This window comes from Mus musculus, chromosome X, assembly GCF_000001635.26.
Source record: "Mus musculus strain C57BL/6J chromosome X, GRCm38.p6 C57BL/6J".
In the NCBI taxonomy this organism is placed as follows: Eukaryota; Metazoa; Chordata; class Mammalia; order Rodentia; family Muridae; genus Mus; species Mus musculus.
In genome coordinates, this window is record NC_000086.7 from 95,176,572 (window position 1) to 95,197,153 (window position 20,582).

The window sequence follows — 20,582 nt, forward strand, 5'->3', positions numbered from 1 at the left end:
TGCAAGCTTCATTTCAACTCTAGGTCACTGGATGGACATTCAGGACACTAAACACTCATCATCACATTAACTTTAGAATTTTCCTTGTAAGAAATACTAAACAAGAATTACATAAAAGAGGAAGAGTTGGGGTGAAGATGATCAACATAAGTTGTATGAAATTCTCAAAGAATTAATACAATTTAAAAAAAATAATTGTATATATAAGTGATTAGATAGGCATATTATATAAGTAAGCTGAAATTGGGTTATGAGGAGGAAACTTATTTCAGCTGGAGAATTTTTCAGGACCTGGGTTTGAAAATTTACATAGCTCAGTGAAGCCGGAGACAATTTTGCAGTGATATCTTGAGTGAAACTGTCAGGAGAAGGCTGGATACCACCAAAGCCTGGTAAAAAGACATTTGCAAGATAGTAGTTTATAGAGATCCATGAGCCCCCAGGTCACACTTCTGAAGCTCTCTGTAGACTGACAAGAAGAGTTCATACAATTTTAGTATGTTAAAGCAGCATGATACAGAATAGTATGTGTGATAAATGATCTTTTGGATAAAAAAGAGGAGGCATATGCTTACTCTGATTATATCTACATTTCAAAATTCTGAAGAGATACATAAAAAGCTATAAAGCTATTGGCCTACCCTATGGACCTACCCTATAGTAGGTGGAGAAACAATACCAACTTACTCATTCTTATAGATTGATTTTGTTTGACCATGCAAATATTATTTATTCAAAAGTTAAATAAGAAAAAATGTTAAATTTGCTGAGTAGCCTCCTCATGTCTCTTCCTAGCATAGCACTCTGTCTGTTTATCTAGCTCAATGATTCACTTAGTCAAGCTAGGAAGAAACCCTAGACTTAGAAGTGGTATATATTAATGGTTAAGAATACAAACTTTATGGCTTAGGAGATATCAGTTGGTAAAGTACTTATATCAAGGACTAAGGACCACAGTTCAATTCCCCAGCATGCATATAAAGATATCTGCAGTAGCGTGTATCTGAAAACCTTTCACTGGCAAGGCAGAGTCAGAAGGACCCATGAAGTTTGTTTACCAACTAGTATTCACGAATGGTTCATCTCCACGTTCAGTGAGAGAGTTTGTCTCAAAGAGGAAGATGGAGAGCTTAGCAGGTAAAAACCCAGCATTGATCTCTGGAGCCAATCATCTGAGAGTCAACCTTACCTCTATTTGTGGCTAATTATATGACCTTTAAGCAAGCTACTTAGTGTCCTTGGTTTGTATTTTGTTTGTCTTTTAATTAGAATTGTATACTATCTTAGTATTCTTTCTGTGCTTCATTCTAAGCAAGCACCACTCTTATGTCTCACCTGCAAATCAGGGGCATTATTGTGGTTGTTTGTCAGGGTTTAGTGATGGTATGCATGTGATGTAAAACACTTAAAAGAAATTTCTGACATATAAAACTGTAGCAAATCCTAGTAAATAATACTATTTAAGGATCTGAATACAATCTCTGCCCTCAACTCCTGGCAAATAATATATTCTCTGAGCTTCAATTTCCTTCTATAAATAGAGGACCCAAATAATACCTGCCAAAAAGATAATGACACAATGGATTTAAGCATGCTCTATAGAATGAAATCTATTCAGTTAGGGCTTTGTGCTAAATGAAGATTCCAGTTGCTCAAGGTTCTCCACTCCCGCCTACAGCTTTCAGAATGAGGTTACCACTAATGGACAAAGAACAGGCAACTGGACACGCATCAGAAAGTGAGTCTAAGTTCTTGTCTCCCAAAAGCAGTCAACAAAGACTTCACAAGAGTGGCTGCCATTCCACTGACAGATGATACACAGTATTTTCTTGAAATTATTCTCACTTCTAGGAGGTGCTTAGGCTCAATGCTACCCCAACTTCCTTTTGCTGGTTACAAAACAAGACAAAACCAAACAGAAAAGGAAACGACACAAGTACAAAAGGTACACATACACTTGATTCAAAAGAGGAAAAGAAGGGGTCTGCAACCCTATAGGTGGAACAACAATATGAACTAACCAGTACCCCCAGGAGCTCGTGTCTGTAGCTGCATATGTAGCAGAAGATGGCCTAGTTGGCCATCTTTGGGAAGAGAGACCCCTTGGTCTTGCAAACTTTATATGCCCCAGTACAGGGGAAAGCCAGGGCCAAGAAGTGGGAGTGGGTGGGGAGGGGATCAGGGGGGAGGGTATGGGGGACTTTTGGGATAGCATTTGAAATGTAAATAAAGAAAATATCTAATAAAAAAGAAAAGAAAGAAGTCACTTAATTAAAACAATCAATTCTTTACCTAGCAACCAACTTTTACAGTTTCACATATAAGGCCCTTGCATATACATTTTTTTCTTTGTACCTCACAGTAGCCTGAGGAATCATTCTCATTTTATAAGGAGTAGAAATGTGACTTACAGCTACTCCTACCCACTGCTTTATGGAATTGGAAAGAACAACAGATTGAGAGCCAGAACAGACAGTTCTAGGAAACATGCTCTGGAATCCATACAACTCTATACATTTGGGATTAGGAAAGAACTGCAATATCAGGGTCAAACATAGAACCAACGTTTCCATCCTCCAGGCAAAAACTAGTGCTTGTTATGGTTTCAATATAAAATGTTCCCAGCAAGCTCATCACGCTGAATGCTTGTTTCCCAGCTGGTAGCACTATTTTGGGAGCTGATAGGATCTCCAGGAGGTGGGATCTAGCTAGGGGCATGCTTTTGAAGGTTATTCATCCCTACAATTTTTTCATTCTTTTTGTCAGCTATGAGATAAGCATCCTCCTCTGACTCACATTCTTGCTATCATGATATTATGCATCAAGATTCCAGAATTAATAGAGCTAAAGGACTGTGCCCTCCAAAACCCTGAGCCAAAATAAACCCTTCCTCCCTCAAGTTGTTTCTGTCAAGTATTTTGTCACGACACAAAACAACTAACACCATGATTTGTATAGCAAGAAAGGGAACAACAAATAGAGACCTAAAGAAAACTATTGCCTAAGAATAATTATCTGCACCTTATATTTAAATAGAGTATTATGGACCTGCAAACTTCCTCAGTACATAAGCGTACTTGATGCCAAGACTGATGGACTTTGATCCCCTGGATGCAATGGTGAAAAAAGAAAATTGACTTCTGCAAGTTGGCTTCTGATCACCACACAGGTGTCATGGCAGCAGCACACATATATACAAACATACACGTACAAATAAATGACTAGATAGATGATAAAATATTTTCAAAAGATTTTTGCATCATCCCAGAAACCATGACCTTTTATTGTGTACCAGATTTTTGGCGATCTTGTGAGGGAAGTATAGCAAGAAATAGGAACCTAAAAATGTAACTACCCACACACAAACTTTTTTACCATTTTTCCCTGTTCTATTTTTTTACTCCTTAGTTCTTAGAACTCACATAATTTTAAATTTGTTTTATTTTTTACTTTTTAAAGTTTTGTCTGTTTTATTCACTGTACAGTACCTTAAGAATAGTGCCTGCTGCATAGCAGATGCTCAATAAATATTACTAAATATATAAGTAGATGATTTTTTTACATTTTTGGACAGGTGTGGTGTTAGGACAGAGAAAGACCTCATTTTGCATATGGATAAACTTTCCCAGGAAGAATTTCTGAAACTTCCTGTATTAGTCTATTGCTTACACCCCACTGCATATCTGGTTCAGTAGCATGTCCCCTGCACAAAAAAAAAAAAAAAATCCTGCAAACCCCTTTGCCTTGTGTTACCAATTCCAGGCTTGGTAACTATAGGTAACCTGGGGTTTGCCCCTTTCATTATCTTACTCATCCATTCTACAAACATATACAAAATGTCTACTCTGTATTCCAAAAGTCACACTGCCACACCTAATTGCCTCTAAATACATGCATTACACACACACACACACACACACACACACACACACACACACGTGCACACCAAGCATGCGTCTCAAAAATACTGAAATAGTCATTATAAAAGTCGTGTACCACAGGCCTGACTGTGAAGGAGCTTTCAAACAACAGAGATCAACTGGTATAGTGATAGTGGAAAGGCAAGAAAGAAATTTACTCAGCTCCATATTGGAAAAGCAGAGATCCAACACCTCTGCTCCAACTTCAGTAGTACTGACATGGTCACTTTTACTATTTAGAACAGTGGCCCTGAAATAATTGGTTAAACAGTATTCCAAATATTTTTCTGAATTATTAACTATTCAGCCTGGCTACCTTGCATATTTGGGACTTCAAAGCCCATGATTATGGGAGCCAGTTTCTCTTTTAATTCATTATTTTTTTATTTATTCACTTTACATCCCGACCCCCTCCCAGTCACCCATCCCACAATCTTTCCCCCATGCCTCCTCCTGGTCCCTTCCCACAATCCTTCCCCTTCCCCCCTTCCCTTCTCCTCTGAGCAGGTGGGGACCTCCTGGGTATCCCCCTATCCTGGCACTTCAAGTCTCTGTGAGACTAGGTGCTTCTTCTCCCACTGAGGCCAGACAAGGCAGCCCAAGGAAGTACATATCTCATGTACAGGCAACAGCTTTTGGAATAGCCCCCTTTCCAGTTGTTCAAGACACACATGAAGACCAAGCTGCACATCTGCTATATATGTGCAGGGAGACCTAGGTCCAGCGCTTTGGCTAGTGATGTAACCAATTTCTTAAACTAAATCTCTTTCTCCCCATCCCTTGCCCCTCTCATCTCCAAAGAATATGAATCTAGCTAATATGAAAACTGAAACATTAAGAGATTTAAATAATTGCCCAAAATTATACAGTTCGTCAGTGGAAGAACCAGCAATTCTAACTCCAATACTATTTTTTACCTTGTTCTACAGCTCTTAGTCCAGTAGAAAACTGCTTTAATTCCATCTTTAAAATTAATACAACCTGCCCTTTATTCAACTCCACTATTTCTGCACCAGTCTTTCAACTGAGCTGAGCTTCCCCCTTTCATCTCTTCAGTTCATTCTCTGTCCAGCTTATAAAAGTCATCTTCTCCAGTCATAAAGTAGCACCAAGTAACATTGAAACACTCTGTATTGCATTGAGACTAAAAAGTGCTTGTTACATGCCCAGTGCTACCATGCCACTCTGCAGTATGCTAATTCACTGTACAGTAACCCTATGAACAACACCAAGGCAAGGAAAGATTAGGTTACATAATCAACTAGCTAAGAAGCACTGGAGTTAGAATTTGATTCCCAGTACTCTAGTTCTGGAGCACTCACTATTGGCTACCCAATCCATCCTGCCTTCTCTAAGCTTACATGCTCCTATGTGAGGTAACACATGCCTGATTGCTGTCATATCTTTCTACTCACCTCCCTCTTGCCCTGGATTCTGGTCACAATGGTGTTTCTAAAGCATGTCACACTGTAGCAACCGGAAGGCCTCTGCAGATGCTATCCTGGCTGCCTTCTCTCAGCTCCCAAACCTCACCGGCTCTTTTGGTTTTTTTTTCTTGCAATCCAAATGCGTCAAGATGTTTTTTCTCAAATCCCTTCACAGCTGAATCAGCCCAAATGTCATTTTTTTAGTGTGTTGGGCAAGTGTTTTAATAGGTTATCACCATCATGCCAATAGGACCTCTTAGACAGCTTAATGCCTTTCTGTTCCCCATTATCTGGCTTCTGTTAGTTAATAGCTTAGTCACTCGAAGAACTAGTCATGTTCTAAAACACCCACGTTGTGTTACTCAGTTTCATCACTGTGAAAAAACCTGATCCTTCTTAGTCTCTCTTCAAACAGAGAATCCAGAAAGCCTTTGTATGAAGGAAGAAGGATTATTTCTTATAAATTAATTACATCTGGCTCTCTTCGTTTCAGAGAAAAGGAATTTTAGATCTACTCTCCTAAGATCTGCCTTCAGGGCAGTAGAAAATATTTTACTTTGTTTACCAAAATGTGTATCCCCAGTGACCTATCAGGAATACTATGTGTTCCCCATACAGGTAAAGAGTAGCATTGTTTCACAGTTCTTTCTTGACTATACTACAGTTACTCATGTGCACATAGCAGAGTGGGAAGACAAGTGAGGCTATGTGATGCTTTAATATGAAACTGTCTGTTCTATGTGGTGTCTGAAGTTTTCATCAAACATCATTTTGGGTTTATCCGTAAGCATATTTCTGGCTGTAATTAACATTTGAATCAGCAGATTAAGTAAAGCACACTGCTCACCCGGGTGTTTGTGAGCCTCATAGAATCAGTTGAAGACAACACTCTAGCTAACTATGGACTAAACTATGAATAAAAATAAATCCTTCCTCCCAAATAGCTGAGAAGCACACCAGAGCATTCAGAAGCTACTTCTGTGGCCTAGTATTTCATAGGCTCTTTGTTTTATGTTATATCTTCTGTTTAGAATGTCTTCTACATCATGTATAATTCTAGCAACCTATCACACAGCAACTCTGTTATCTAAGAAGCTTAAAAGGTATAATTTTAATACAGCTTTTAATCAAAGTCCAGTCCTCTGAAACCTTGCACTCCTATACCTCTGCAGTTATCTTCTTGATACTTCTTATGGAATTTAGCCCAAGTTGAGTTTATTTCTTCTCTATTCAATCAAAGCACCTTAAAAGACTAGAGAGATAGCTCAGATGTTAAGATCTTGCTATCATGCATAGGACCTAGGTTCAGTTTAGAGCACCCACATGGCAGCTTATAACCATCTGTAACTCCATCTCCAGGTGATCTGATACCATTTTCTGGTTTCTTTGGACACACACAGACACACACACACACACACACACACACACATGCACACTCATATCCATAAGAATAAATAAATCTATCCATCCATAGGTCCCTTTTAAGTGCTACCTCCACTACCCCACTTCCATACCTAGACTTCCCACACCTTCCTCCAGGGTCTAGCCTGACAACTCTTCACCCCTCATCAAGGAAACTTCTTTTTGCAACAAACATAGGCCACTACAGAAAATTACAACAAATCAAAATGCAGACTCGTGGAGCCCAGTCCCAGTGCATATATCTCAAACCACTTTCACATCTAAAGTTCAGAGAACATTGTGGAGAATGGGGAAGATTGTAAACGTCAAAAGATCACAGAGTCTGCTGTGAGACTTTGTTTCCTACGAATGTCAGGAGCTATATGCATACAGTCTCACCAACATAACTGTTCAAATGTGAGTGGAACAAGGACAACAATGGACATGCCAAACTGGATGGGACAAAGACCACAATGTCTCAACCCTACAAAAAAGAACTGTAGGCAACTGAGGAAAGCTGAGAGACAAAGAAGTGGTCCTCCGCAAGGAAGAGGGTATCAACTGGTTGTCCAGGACGAAATAGTCCACAATATGTTTAGGAAATTGTATCTTATATCTTGGGTATCTTAGGTTTTGGGCTAATATCCACTTATCAGTGAGTACATATTGTGTGAGTTCCTTTGTGAATGTGTTACCTCACTCAGGATGATGCCCTCCAGGTCCATCCATTTGGCTAGGAATTTCATAAATTCATTCTTTTTAATAGCTGAGTAGTACTCCATTGTGTAGATGTACCACATTTTCTGTATCCATTCCTCTGTTGAGGGGCATCTGGGTTCCTTCCAGCTTCTGGCTATTATAAATAAGGCTGCTATGAACATAGTGGAGCATGTGTCCTTCTTACCAGTTGGGGCATCTTCTGGATATATGCCCAGGAGAGGTATTGCTGGATCCTCCGGTAGTACAATATCCAGTTTTCTGAGGAACCGCCAGACTGATTTCCATAGTGGTTGTACAAGCCTGCAATCCCACCAACAATGGAGGAGTGTTCCTCTTTCTCCACATCCACGCCAGCATCTGCTGTCACCTGAATTTTTGATCTTAGCCATTCTGACTGGTGTGAGGTGGAATCTAAACACATGAAACTCAAGAAAAATGAAGACTGAAGTGTGAACACTATGCCCCTCCTTAGAAGTGGGAACAAAACACCCTTGGAAGGAGTTACAGAGACAAAGTTTGGAGCTGAGATAAAAGGATGGACCATGTAGACACTACCATATCCGGGGATCCATCCCATAATCAGCTTCCAAATGCTGACACCATTGCATACACTAGCAAGATTATGCTGAAAGGACCCTGATATAGCTGTCTCTTGTCAGAGTATGCCTGGGCCTAGCAAATATAGAAGTGGATGCTCACAGTCGGATGGATCACATGGCCCCCAATGAAGGAGCTTGAGAAAGTACCAAAGAAGCTAAAGGGATCTGCAACCCTATAGGTGGAACAACATTATGAACTAACCAGTACCCCGGAGCTCTTGACTCTAGCTGCATATGCATCAAAAGATGGCCTAGTCGGCCATCACTGGAAAGAGAGGCCCATTGGACACGCAAACTTTATATGCCCCAGTACAGGGGAACGCCAGGGCCATAAAAGGGGAGTGGGTGGGTAGGGGAGAGGGGGTGGGTGGCTATGGGGGACTTTTGGTATAGCATTGCAAATGTAAATGAGCGAAATACCTAATAAAAAATGGAAAAAAAAATAGTCCACAATAAAACATACATGCAAGTAACATTAGATAGACTGAGAAGGTTATATTTAGGAGTGTGTGTGTGTGTGTGTGTGTGTGATTGTACACACATATGCATGTAATAACAATTAATGAAAAAAGAGGGCATGAATTTGAAGAACACATGGGAGGGGTCTATAAGAGGGTTTAGAGGGAGGAAAGGAAAGGGTGAAGTGTTGTGATTCTAATTTCAAAGTTAAAAAAAGTGAGTATAGGAATAGTTCTGAATAAACAAACAAATAAAAATATTTTTGAGCACATTGAAGATATAACTCAAATCATGTTTTGATGGGCCTATACTTCAGTCTAATATAGAGCCTTAGAAGTCAAGCTGCTTGATAAACATTCATTTTCCTTTAAATGATCTATTAAAATCCATTGTATAGCAATCACAACACGAGTATTTTGTAAACAATAAATCAGGTACCAAAACCTTTGAAGTAAAGGGAATTATCTGTGCCTGTACTTTCTCTTACAAGGTCAAAATGAAGCTAGGGCATGTCAGCTAGGGCACATCAGCTGGCACCACTAACTGGACTTAGGGAATTTAAAAAAATGAGTACATGAAGTTGGGAGGGGGATAAAGTGGTGGAGGGCTTAGAAAAAAAATCTAATGGAGAAAAATCTAATGGTGATTATGATCAAATCATATTGTTTATATGTATGGTACTCTCAACAAATAAATAATATATTTTAGAGGTAAAAAATTAACTGCAACATTGTTGTTAGTACTAAAAAATAGCAGACATAATTGACCATCAATATGAGACAGAAAAGAATCTATTGCAGCCAGACAAAATGAGGATCTCTCTATGTAATGATAGACAAAAATCCTCCAAAACATATAATTAGTTGAAAAGGGTGAAAATCTAAAATTGTTATATGTGCAAAGTAATTAAAAAATGTGTGTGTGTATGTTTACATACATGTGTTCTTTTAAAAGCAAGGAATGTCTCTTCATGAATACCCAAGAAATTAATAACAACAGCTGTCTCTGAGCAAAGTAACAGAGTAACAGGTTTGAGCAAAGAAGGGAGACATACTATTCATCACATTATGAGACAGTGTTGCATTCTGCACTCCAAGCTGCTTAGAACTCTCTATATAACCAGATTTGTCATGAACTTGGGATGATTCTCCTGTCTCAGTCTCCTGAGTACTGTGATTACAGGCATGGACCACCACACTCAACTCCTTCTTTTCTTTTCTTTTCTTTTCTTTTCTTTTCTTTTCTTTTTTCTTTTCTCTTCCCCCTCCCCTCCCCTCCCCTCCCCTCCCCTCCCCCCTCCCTCCTTCCCTCCCTCCCTTCTTTCTTTCTTTCTTTCTTTCTTTCTTTCTTTCTTTCTTTCTTTCTTTTTTTCTTTCAAATCTGTACACGTCACAAGTATTAACCTACTCAAAATAAAGGTCATTTTTGCCATGCATCTGTGACATAGAAAAGATAACATATTGAGTTGTTATTAAATATTGACATGTCAATCTTGGACTTTTCCCCTTTTCAATTAAGTATATGCCTTGGAGATCTTTGTATATTACTACATATGGAGAGCCCCATTTTGTATGGCTTGAAAGGACCCTTAGGAATATAACATGATTAGTCAATGCTTCATTGCATAGAAAGCTGATTTTCTGAGCCAAGTGAGATAGTTTTGAGACTCTCAAGGAAATGTAAAATATTTATGACTTTTTCATCTGTGCTAGGCTCTGTTTGAGGTGTTTTATATGTATATTTATTTTTTCTTTATAACTACACTGTGAAATATGAATGTATTACATCTATATTCCCAAATATAAAGATAAAGACATTGACTAGATTGCGATGCCCAAGGCCATGCAAACAATAAAGGGCTGAAGGAAATAGTTGATTGTAGGGAATCTGGATCTTGGATCTGTGCCCTTAACCATTACACTACATCACTGACACCAAGATTTAAGATAAAAGCTAGAAGACTTTATATGCTATATTGTCAGCACCCAGAAGTTTACAACTGATCAATAAGTTACTAGATCAGTATGCAAATAGATGGATGGGTAGAAGAATGGCTATGTGTTGTATAAGTGAAGAGGGCAGAAAATAAAATAAGGGGTACAAGGGACATGGGTGGGTGGCTTATATATAAAGGAGAAATGTTTGCCATCAAATAGATGAGCACTTGATATCTGATACTGTCATTTCTTTAACATTGAGAAAGATGCTTAAATTATCTATCCTTGTTTTCAAACTGCACTAGATTATAAACAGTCAGAAGGCAGAGAAACAGTTCCGTTTCCGTCTCTGCTGTATCTCTATAGTCCAGAAGAATGCTTAACACGTAGTCAGTATCTAATCAGTACCTTTGCATTAGGTTACAAATGAACAAATCAGCAAGTATAGACAGAATCACTTTGTGAGGATTAATGTGAAGGGTAATTAAGATCGCTTTCAGTATAACTAATACTTAACTGATAAGCTTTTCTTATTTTGGCCCTAAAAAATTTATCTCACTGATAATGCACTGTCAATTGGGACCTTATTTTTGAACATTTTTTTTCAGTTATTGAGTAGCATAGTGGTCCTAAGTAAAGCACCCTTCCTCTCCAAACCTGAGTTCACAATCTATAAATGAGTAATATTTAAGCATGTTATGTTGCAGCTACAGAAAGTACAAGATAGACAAAAACTTTTTTTGCCCAAAATCTTAACCTATGACTCAACACCTAAAGTAAATGACACAATGGGATAAGTAAAAAAGAGAGATTCAGACTCCTGTCTGTCCCTTCTCCGTCTTTCTAAGGCACATCCATAGTAACTATGTAGCTTTATGGCAAGAATGTGCAATTTCTTTTTTCTGTGAAGGGCCAACTACTAAGCACTTTAGGCAACATGGACCATATGAGCGCTGTCATAACTATTCAACTTTGCTTAAACAGCCACAGAAAATATATTATGGCTTATTCTTGAACCTTATAGCTATGGTTCAAAATGTGTTGTAAGCCTTTAAATTTGAGTTCCAAATAATTTCATATACTTATGACACCAAATATACCTGTTTTAATTTCCCCTAACTATTTGAAAAAAATGAAAAAATCCATTCTTAACTTGTGGGCTAAATTTGGCTTAATCTTTAGTCTAAGATTTGGACACAAGTATATCTAAGTTGACCATTATACCTGAAATAGTCTGGAAGTTCTGAAATTAGATGACAAAATTGCTTGATATAGAGACAAAAGGGTTAGAAATAAAAAGGCCAAAAATAAAAAGCAAATTTCTCTACTCTGTAATAGGCTATAGGCTTTCCCTGGGATCATATCCAATTTGCAAAATAAGGGCACACTGGAGGGTGAAATATTCCATGCTCCTTAATGAGAGAAAGACAGTCTAAATCCAAGGGGCTCAGGCTCTAGTCAAACCTTAAAAATTACAAATGGTCCTAACTCTGTTCATGGACTATGAGGAACCCAATGAAGTCCCCCTACCTTTCAGGACTGATGAGGCCCTGAGACTATATACAAGGTCCCATATTCTCCATTCCTGTGGAAGACCTTCAAGTAATGTTAGATGTGTCAAGGAAAAAGATTATTTTTCTATTAGCTACCACACTATTTTTTTCATCCCAATTCAACTCCTCTGAGGTTCAACCTTCAGATCTCCAGCCCTCCTCATGATGGCAAGTCTCAAGTACCTCAGATTTTACCCTGTTAAAACTGCATGTAGACACAGATCTCCATGTCCATTCCTTTCTGATCCTATCTAGCTGTGCTGTCCTCCTTATATGTAGATGTATACCTAAGTCTCAGGTCCATTTAAATCTCTTTGGACTCTAGAGGCTCTTATGGCACTTGCATCAACAAGTCACTCTTAGGTTGCAGAGAGGAGGAACAGAGGATAAAAAGAGAAATGCAGCATCAGATTGTCCTTCAGACAAGAGTCTTATCAATGCCAGAAGTATGACAAAGCAAGCTATCTTCTTTGCAGGTCACTTATGAGGAGGTCAGAAAGGCAAGTTGTTGCATCACAAGGAAGTAGGAAACAGTTCTTTTACATTACCAAATAAGGTTCAATGACTCTAAGTGCCCTGTGATTTGAACTAGAAACATGTATCTGCAAAGCTCTAATGCATTCTTGGGTAAACAGTCAGATGGAGACTTCTGTAAAACAATATGCCTGTTTAATATGTGACCTGTGGAACATGACATGTGAGACCTACAGGCTTCGTAAGTATGTGACAGTGCTCACACAAGCAGCAGAGGGGGTGGGTGTGGTCTTATCCAATTTGAAGCCCTCTCGATTTATGGCCTAGTTACCTGGAAGGCCTGTTTCCAGAAACAATAGGTTTCCTGGTTGTGTGACACAACAGTTTCCTGTCTCATCATGGCCCAAAGCTACCTGGAAACTCAAAAGCCATCCTATAGTCTTTACAATAGACACCTATATAACTCAACAAATTTCACCTAAAAGTATATGTCCATTCTTAGGTGCTCACTAAAGATCCTAGCCCAGGGAATGGTGCCATTCACAGTGGGGAGGTCTTTTTCCCTCAATTTACTTAATCAAGATAATCTCCCACAGGTATGACCAAAGAGGCATCACTTCCAGGTGACTCTAGATTTCATGTTGCTAATTGAGATTAACCATCACAGACTCTTAACAATTTTCTCAAAGGCTCCAATATTCTTTAAAGCCTGGGGCATACACACACACACTAAAAGGTTTATATTTTTTTCGTTGATAAATTCCTACTTACTAAGCTATTGAGACCCTGTAACTCCACACCACACATGTCTTGGCAGTAAAAAAGTCAGTCAGATTCTACAGAGTGCTCTAGGACTTAAGAGGCCACAGTTCACAACCGTAATACTTTCTTGGGACAAATACCCTCCAGCACTTCCTTGTCCTCAGTGTTAGACTAAAAGAATGTTTTCTGTTTTATTCTTATCCACCCATACTCTTATTTCCTATTTGCTTTCCTATTTGAGTGGCAGAATCTTTCTACTCCAGGACTGTCTTACCTCAGAACTGTTAAGATAGCCCCTACTTCTTTGGACAGGCCCTAGCCAAAAGACTTGTCCTCTCTTAAATTTCCTCCTAGGAGTAACCTCCCTCAGTATGCAGATGATTTATTAATCAACCATGAAGACTAACCTACTTCAAGTCAAAATACAATCCTAACTTTTTCAAAGTCAGCCTTTTGTAGATATAAAAAGCCCCCAAAGACTCAACTGAAAAGAAATAGTGTATTAAATTATCAAAGAATAAATAAAAACATTAAAAGAAAGAAGGGTCTAGTTCCCAGAACTTTATTAGCCCAGAGTCCAAGGAGCTTTTCTAAATATCATAATGATAATGTTTTAGCTCTGGGGAATCCTGTCATCAAACAACAACTGAGGACCTTCTTGATCATGGCGAAGTCTTGTAGAACTGGCTTCCCCAGTTTGATTATAAAGCTTTATGAGGCCTAAAATGGATCAGAGGAAGAGTCAAAAGAGTGCATCCCTGAAATGGCAGGAACCCTAAATATCCTAAAGTATGCATGTATATTCTTGCTGGTTCTCCCTGATCTCACTAAACCCTTCTCTCCATATGTACATGAGTGAAAGAATCATTGGAAATATTAACATACAGACTTGGTCGCCCTCTCAGTGCCCAGCTGTTTGGCTCTCCATGATGTCCTTCACCCATACAAAGGACTAAAATACCTACTAGTTTCCTTGGATATCATCATTAGACAGAGGAATTCCCCACTAAAACAGAGAAGGCCTGGAAGGTAACCACTGACCTTGTAAAACAGTATTCCTCAGTTTGAGCTCCTCAGGGTCCTATAGTCTAATAATGGTCTGCCTTTCATTTCTAGTATACCTCAGGAAGTGACTGAAGCACTTAAAATTAAGCATTATGTAGTTTGGCACCATTAATCTTCTGGAAATGCAGAAAAGGCTAAGTTAACCCTTAGATCTCTCTAAGCTTGTACTCAACACTCAATTGTCTAGCCCAGTCTTCTCCCAAGTGCACTTTTGTGATTCCACATGGCTCCCAATTCTATAATTCACCTCAGCTCCTTAAAAGTCCTTTATGGTCTGCCCTTCCTTTTTAATATATTCACATACTCATTATCTATCTCAATATATTATCACTGAGGTAAGCAATTAGGGTTGTCACTGAGTACCATATAAGCACAGTGCAAGACTGAATCTACCTCTAAGAAATAATCTCTTCACATTAACCCTGGAGATTGAATCTACCCTAAAAACCCTCCCACAAAATAGAAAGCCATTCAAAGATATCTGGATTGGATCCTATCAAGTCCTAATGTCTCCAACTACGGTCAAGCTACAAGGCCTATCACTGTGCAATTACCTGAACATACTTAAAACTATCCCACCCAGAAGAAGCTCAAACACCCTATTTGTAGGAGGCTCTTGGAGATCTGTGTACTCTTCTGGAGAAACTAAGTAAAACCCTTCCACAGACATCCCTAGACCCCAGGAAGTAGTCAAGACTTTATCTGCTACCTTTCTGAGTTCTGAAACACTTTCATAAGCTCTCCCTTCTGTTTCCTTTGCCAACCTACAGGACCCTACTCTGTTCCTAGAGTTCAAGTTAGACCTGTTTCTACAGGAAGACCTGTTCAACTATTACTGGGTCATCACTTAGCTTTGAGTTATACTGAACTGGGGTGTATTCACTGTCATTTTACTCATATACCTCTGTCTTAAAGCCAACCCTTAACCCCAAAAGAATCTTGCATTTGCCTTTACTGAGTCTAAGCCACTCAAAATCTCACTTGGATGTGATTCCTTTGCCCAAATAGCCACCACTCTTCTGCTGTGATCTCTCATGACAATCCTCCCTTACATTTCCACATGTACTGGATTAATATCTCTTAGGAAGTCTCACAGGAAAGACTTGGACTCTCAGCTCCTATAGCACATCTCTTGGTTTTTTTGTTTAATTTTGTTTTGTTTGTTTTGGTTTTTTAGTTCTGTGATTGGTATTATCCAGATCACAGGCCATTAAGCTCCCAGAAATGGTAAATGGTACCATCCATACCAACACCTGTTTCCTACTGTCAAGGACTGATTGGCTCCCCAAGTGATGTTAGTTCTGCCTTCAAACTCCTACCAGTATTAACTCCTCCCTCTCCAGAAGTCTGCTCAAACATTTTATGCTGCATAGTTCTACCACTATAAGACAGATCAGCAATGCCAACCAGGTCACCATATGCTAATTCACTACTTCCCAGTTCTGAAACAGTTCCAGAAGGCAAGAAGTCTTCACTCTGTTGTCTATTATTTGGCTTTGCTGATATGTCAGTTCTGGGATTAGAGCAAAAAGGTCAAAAAAAAAAAAAAAGGAAGGAAGGAAAGAAAGAAAGAAAAGAAAAGAAGAGAAAAGAAAAGAAAAAGAAAAAAGAAACAAAATTTCCCACTCTCTAGCAGATAGGATCCTAACTGCTTCAAGCTTGAAGATAATAAACCAGTGATTTGTGATTTCTTAAGTAAATAGTTAGACCCTAACTTCTTCTAATGGCTCCTTGAGGAAACTCACTTTAAATGGCTAGTCTGAACCAGGACAAGTGATGTTACAAATATTGCTGCCTAAAATAGTGAGCTGACATCTTGAACTCTTTCCAGATAGAACCCACACAAATGGCCCAAGAGGCATGAATAAATAATTTCTCCCAACTGCTACAAAAGACCCCATTCATCAGCATCCATTCATAGTCATCCCCGCCCCCCCACCTCTTTACAATGTGCCTGCATGTTCTGTCCATAGCATGTAGTCTGTATTAAATCTTTTAGAACAGTTCTCATCTGGTATTTAATTATATCCTGACCCTGAATCTTAGGCTCATCATTTCCATTCTGACATTTGGGTCTGTTCTAGGTTAAGAAACGTAGCAAAGGAAAAGATTCAGCGTGCACACCATTTAAAAATTCATCATTTCTCCCACCAGAACCTTAACTGTCACAGTGCTTCCCAGTCTCCTCTCAGTTCAACATGGAGATCACCAAGTCCCTCCTGGAGAGCTACAACTCAAGACTGTCCAAACATCAGACTCAACAGTCAGGCTCAAGCTCAGGCTCTGCTGTCATCTTCCTTCTCTACCCCTTCTCCAAAGGCTGCTCACTACTCCATTTTGCATTGCTTATCTCAGTGAAGAATCTCATCCTCCACTTGGTTTCACAGGAAGACTTTTGTCACTGGAAGCAAAGAAGAACAAGATCATGCTCATTTTTTCACTATCATCTGTAGCATCAGGCTTTGGCTCAGAATCTAGTTCTAGGCAGTCTAGTGTCTTCTTCTAAACATGCAAGTGGACCCTAAGTGCCTTCATTTCTTTCATGTTTCTGCGTACATATCCCTTAACTAGAAAGGTTTTAACTAATATATCATACCATTCTTACCTCTGTTTTCTGTTTCTCTGTTTTCTTAGCTCTTAACATGTCTTGCCATATTAAATATTTTGTGTGACAGGTTTATTATTCCCCACCATTCCACTAGATTATGAGCTTCCTAAGAGTTAATTTGTAATTTGTTTTTGTTCACTTCTCCTTTTCCTCTGTAACACATCCATGCAAATTCATAGTAGACAGCCTAACATTTTTTAATTAAATCAATGTCTACAATAACACCTAAAAGGTAAGTGTACTGCTATTCACAGCTGAGAATAGTAAGGAAAGTATAAAAATCAGGCCCCTCAACCTTAGACTTATGACTCTAAGAAGAACATTCTTCCCATTCTAGACGTAATTCTTATTTCAGTGACAACTGTCATTTCAAGCAGAAATTATAAATAAGTATAGTGAACAATTTATCAACCAATGTGAACTCACAGTTAAACATCCTGCATCTATTAAGATGGTAATTTCCATAGAAATCTTAAATAATATTTTATGAGTTTACGTGGTAACATTTGAATTAATTTATAACTGTCAAATGTGCTAAAAAATTCAATGTGTAGTGTAAATGAAAGAGCTGTATTACAAAATGGTGACTATATCTAATTCCCTATTTCTCCCTCATAATCCTTATTAGTTAACATTTTTACTTAATTTTTTTCATACAATAACATTTTTATCATATTCTTGCCCCAACTCCTCAGATACTCCCCAACTCCCTACCCACCCAACTTCATGTTTCTCCCCCCAATAAAACCCACAAAAATGAATGTAAAAACAGTAAAAAACAAACAAACAAACAAACAAATAACAACAACAACAATAAAGCCTGCACAGGTTCAAACTAGACAAAATCCCAGCACTGAGATGGGGACTTGGACAGAGTCTCTGACTAAGAAGGTATCTGTGGTTGGGTTGACACCTGCTGGGAAAGAAAAACTCCATTTTTTTTTCAATAGAGAGTCGCTGGTTATATCAACCATTACTCTAGGGCAGGTTCCACGCCCAGGAGATGTTGGCTTACTAGTAAACTTATATCCAACATTTACTGTAAGGAATGTTGATGGGCATTAATAATCTAAATTTAAGGGAGAGAAATCTGAGACTCAACATATTCCCAACAAACAGTGAACACTGTGGCAAAGACAAGGTTTTCTGCCGCCCCCCCCCCCCGCCGCCCCCCCACTAAAAGTATGTTATCCCTGTAAATTCTAGCAAGTGGCTAGGGCAATGTTTTTTGGTTTGCTTGTTTGTTTTAATCACAGAACAGTCACTTGCATGGCTTCTCTTAAAACTGAGAAAAGTTCAAATTCTCCATTAATTTAATCTGTTTTCAACTCAGTCAAATTGACAAGTCAATATATTTGCACGAGGAGAGAACTCTCACCCAGACCCAGCTGCCACAAATGACTGAAGCTGGGATTTTTCGGGTAAACGTTACAGCATTTGTTCCTACTGAAGGTCTTTTCCCAATTCATTCTTTTCTGCCTTTCTTAGCCCCATCTGAAATGATGATTTATGGAATACTAAGGAAGGACAGTGAAGGAGAGCCAGGAGACTCAAATCTACCTACAAAGAGTTTGTGGCCTTGAGCAAATCTGTCCCATTCTCTGTGTCCTCTGGTGTGTTGGCTGGACTCCAAGCACTCTAATGTCTTTACCTGCTCTAACTTTTACTGGTTCCACAAACATTTGATTTAGCCTTGTGGGTCCTCGGGGTAAGAGAGAGTTCTGGGGAAAGGAACTAGGTAAGCCCTTGTATTTAACGATATAAACTAGATGCCTTTAAGAACTACAGAAATGGAGAGCCCGAGGAAGGGAAAAGGGGGGTTCCTCTGAATACATTCCTAATCTACACCAGATTCTCTTTCCTTTTAGAAGGGGAACAAAAGAGGAGCTAAATATCAATGTCTGCCCAATTGCTTCAGGCTCTTTTGCTTTTGCTGCAGATTGTGGGTGGCAGTGCAGAAGTATGTGCTGACACGGGCATCAGTGCCTGCTGACCCAACCCAAGTAACTGCCCTCCAGTACCCCTTGTCAGTACTGAATACAAAGTCATTGTGGCCTTCCACTCCCCAATACCCCTAACCAGGCTTGGACTGTCCCTGGCTGCTTCAGAGAAGCATGAAGATTCAGCCACCACTTCCTCTCTGCAAAGGGAAGTCATTTCAAGGTCTCCAGGTATAAAAGGGATCACTATGGCATAAAATGAATTGAAAATGATACTAAACACACACTCACACGGACAAAGAAAAGCACACACTCCTTTTGCATTGATGGGAGTCTGCTAGTTGAATTCCCTTTTAGAGAATGAGGGTTTCTGTAGCCATCTCTCCTTGACAAAGCCCTAAATGTGGACAGGGTGAGAGCATCCTAGGCAAGGAAAGCTCTGCAGGGCTTTCCCAGATTGCTTCCACCTGGGTGGCTCTGGTCCCTGGAGCTGGCTAGGGGTGTCAGGTACGCACAACCTACTTAAGGAGGCCATGCAGCTCTCCTATAAGGCTCTTTACCATCCTGGTCTTTGTGGCTGTTTCCCCTCAACCCCTTGCCAGCTTGCTTGCATCCTGGGAGCTTTACTGCTTACAGAAGAGCCCCTATGTCAAACCCTTGCCTTGCTGACATTCCAGGTAACACCTGGGATGTTCCTGGACACTTCATCTAGCCCCCAGCTTGAGCATACCCCAGTCTCGGAGGGTGGCAGAGATGCCCGGGGGGGGGGGGATGGGAGGGGTCTTTACTGGTCTGGCAAGCAAGCAAAGACTCCTAAAATGGCTACAGGAAGCTCACTGGTGTCTGAAGGACAGTGGTGAGGGCGGTGGGCAGAGGTATGGGGGCTCCTGGTATGGAGGTTAATTCGAGGGATTGGAGGTTGGGTTGAAGAATTAGGGCTCATGCAGGGAAAACTAGAGCTACGTGCACTCACCATTCCCGTTCCGCCTCTAATCCACTGCATGGTGTCCACGAAGTCCAGCTTCTGTGAGGCCGGGTGGCTGGTGCGGGTTGTCGCGGGCTGACTGGGAGGGAGGGCTGGGCTGGAGGAAGCGAGAGTCCCAGCGCCCACTCCGCCTCCCCTCCTCCACAGCGCTACAGCCGAATCCCCTCAGCCTGACCTAGCCTTCAGTTTGGTTGTTTCTTGCCGGCGTGCGGGCTATGCTTCTCCACCCTGCAGCTTCCCAGGGGGCTTGACAGGAAGGAAACACGCAACTGGGGGAGGGGGTCCCAGGGAGCTGCCTTTGTCTTCCTCCAAGGCGTGCAAATTGAGGGGTTGGATGCAGGCGAGAATATAGGGGAAATAACCTCTGCCAAGGGTAAGGCAGCTGCCACCCCTGCCTGCCCTCCTGCTGCTCTGGATTTCTATGCCATTTATGGTGGGGCTTCCCAATTATGTTGACTCAGCGGAAAGTCTCCAAAAGTTGCAAAAGGTGTTGGGACAGTCTCTTAATATTAAGATCCTAGCCCACTGAAACAATGCCAGTGAATTCCCATACCTCGCTCCCCAAATCCTCCCTCTGTATATTTTCCTGGTGCCCTCTCTCTAGTGTCTAATCTTTTGCGCTTTCATCTGCATTACTTTCACTTCTCAGAATAACCATGGAAAAGCAGCCACTATTATCCTCATTGTACAGAAAAATAAAAGGAGTTTTGAAATAAGGAAAGAGCCTGTATA

At 40.0% G+C, this 20,582-nt stretch overlaps 1 protein-coding gene across 2 annotated transcripts in view; it reads right to left on the reverse strand.

The window, feature by feature from the left end:
• The window catches only part of Arhgef9 (CDC42 guanine nucleotide exchange factor (GEF) 9), a 147,924-nt gene extending 127,642 nt beyond the window's left edge, over positions 1-20,282 (reverse strand). The window contains exon 1 of one of the 2 annotated variants that reach the window (XM_006527992.4): positions 19,839-20,282. In XM_006527992.4, coding sequence (XP_006528055.1) covers positions 19,839-19,868 — 30 coding nt within the window. In that variant the 5' untranslated portion in view covers positions 19,869-20,282. The remainder of the gene's footprint in view (positions 1-19,838) is intronic. The other variant, XM_030251325.1, reaches the window with a different exon arrangement.
• Between the last annotated feature and the right edge of the window lie 300 nt (positions 20,283-20,582).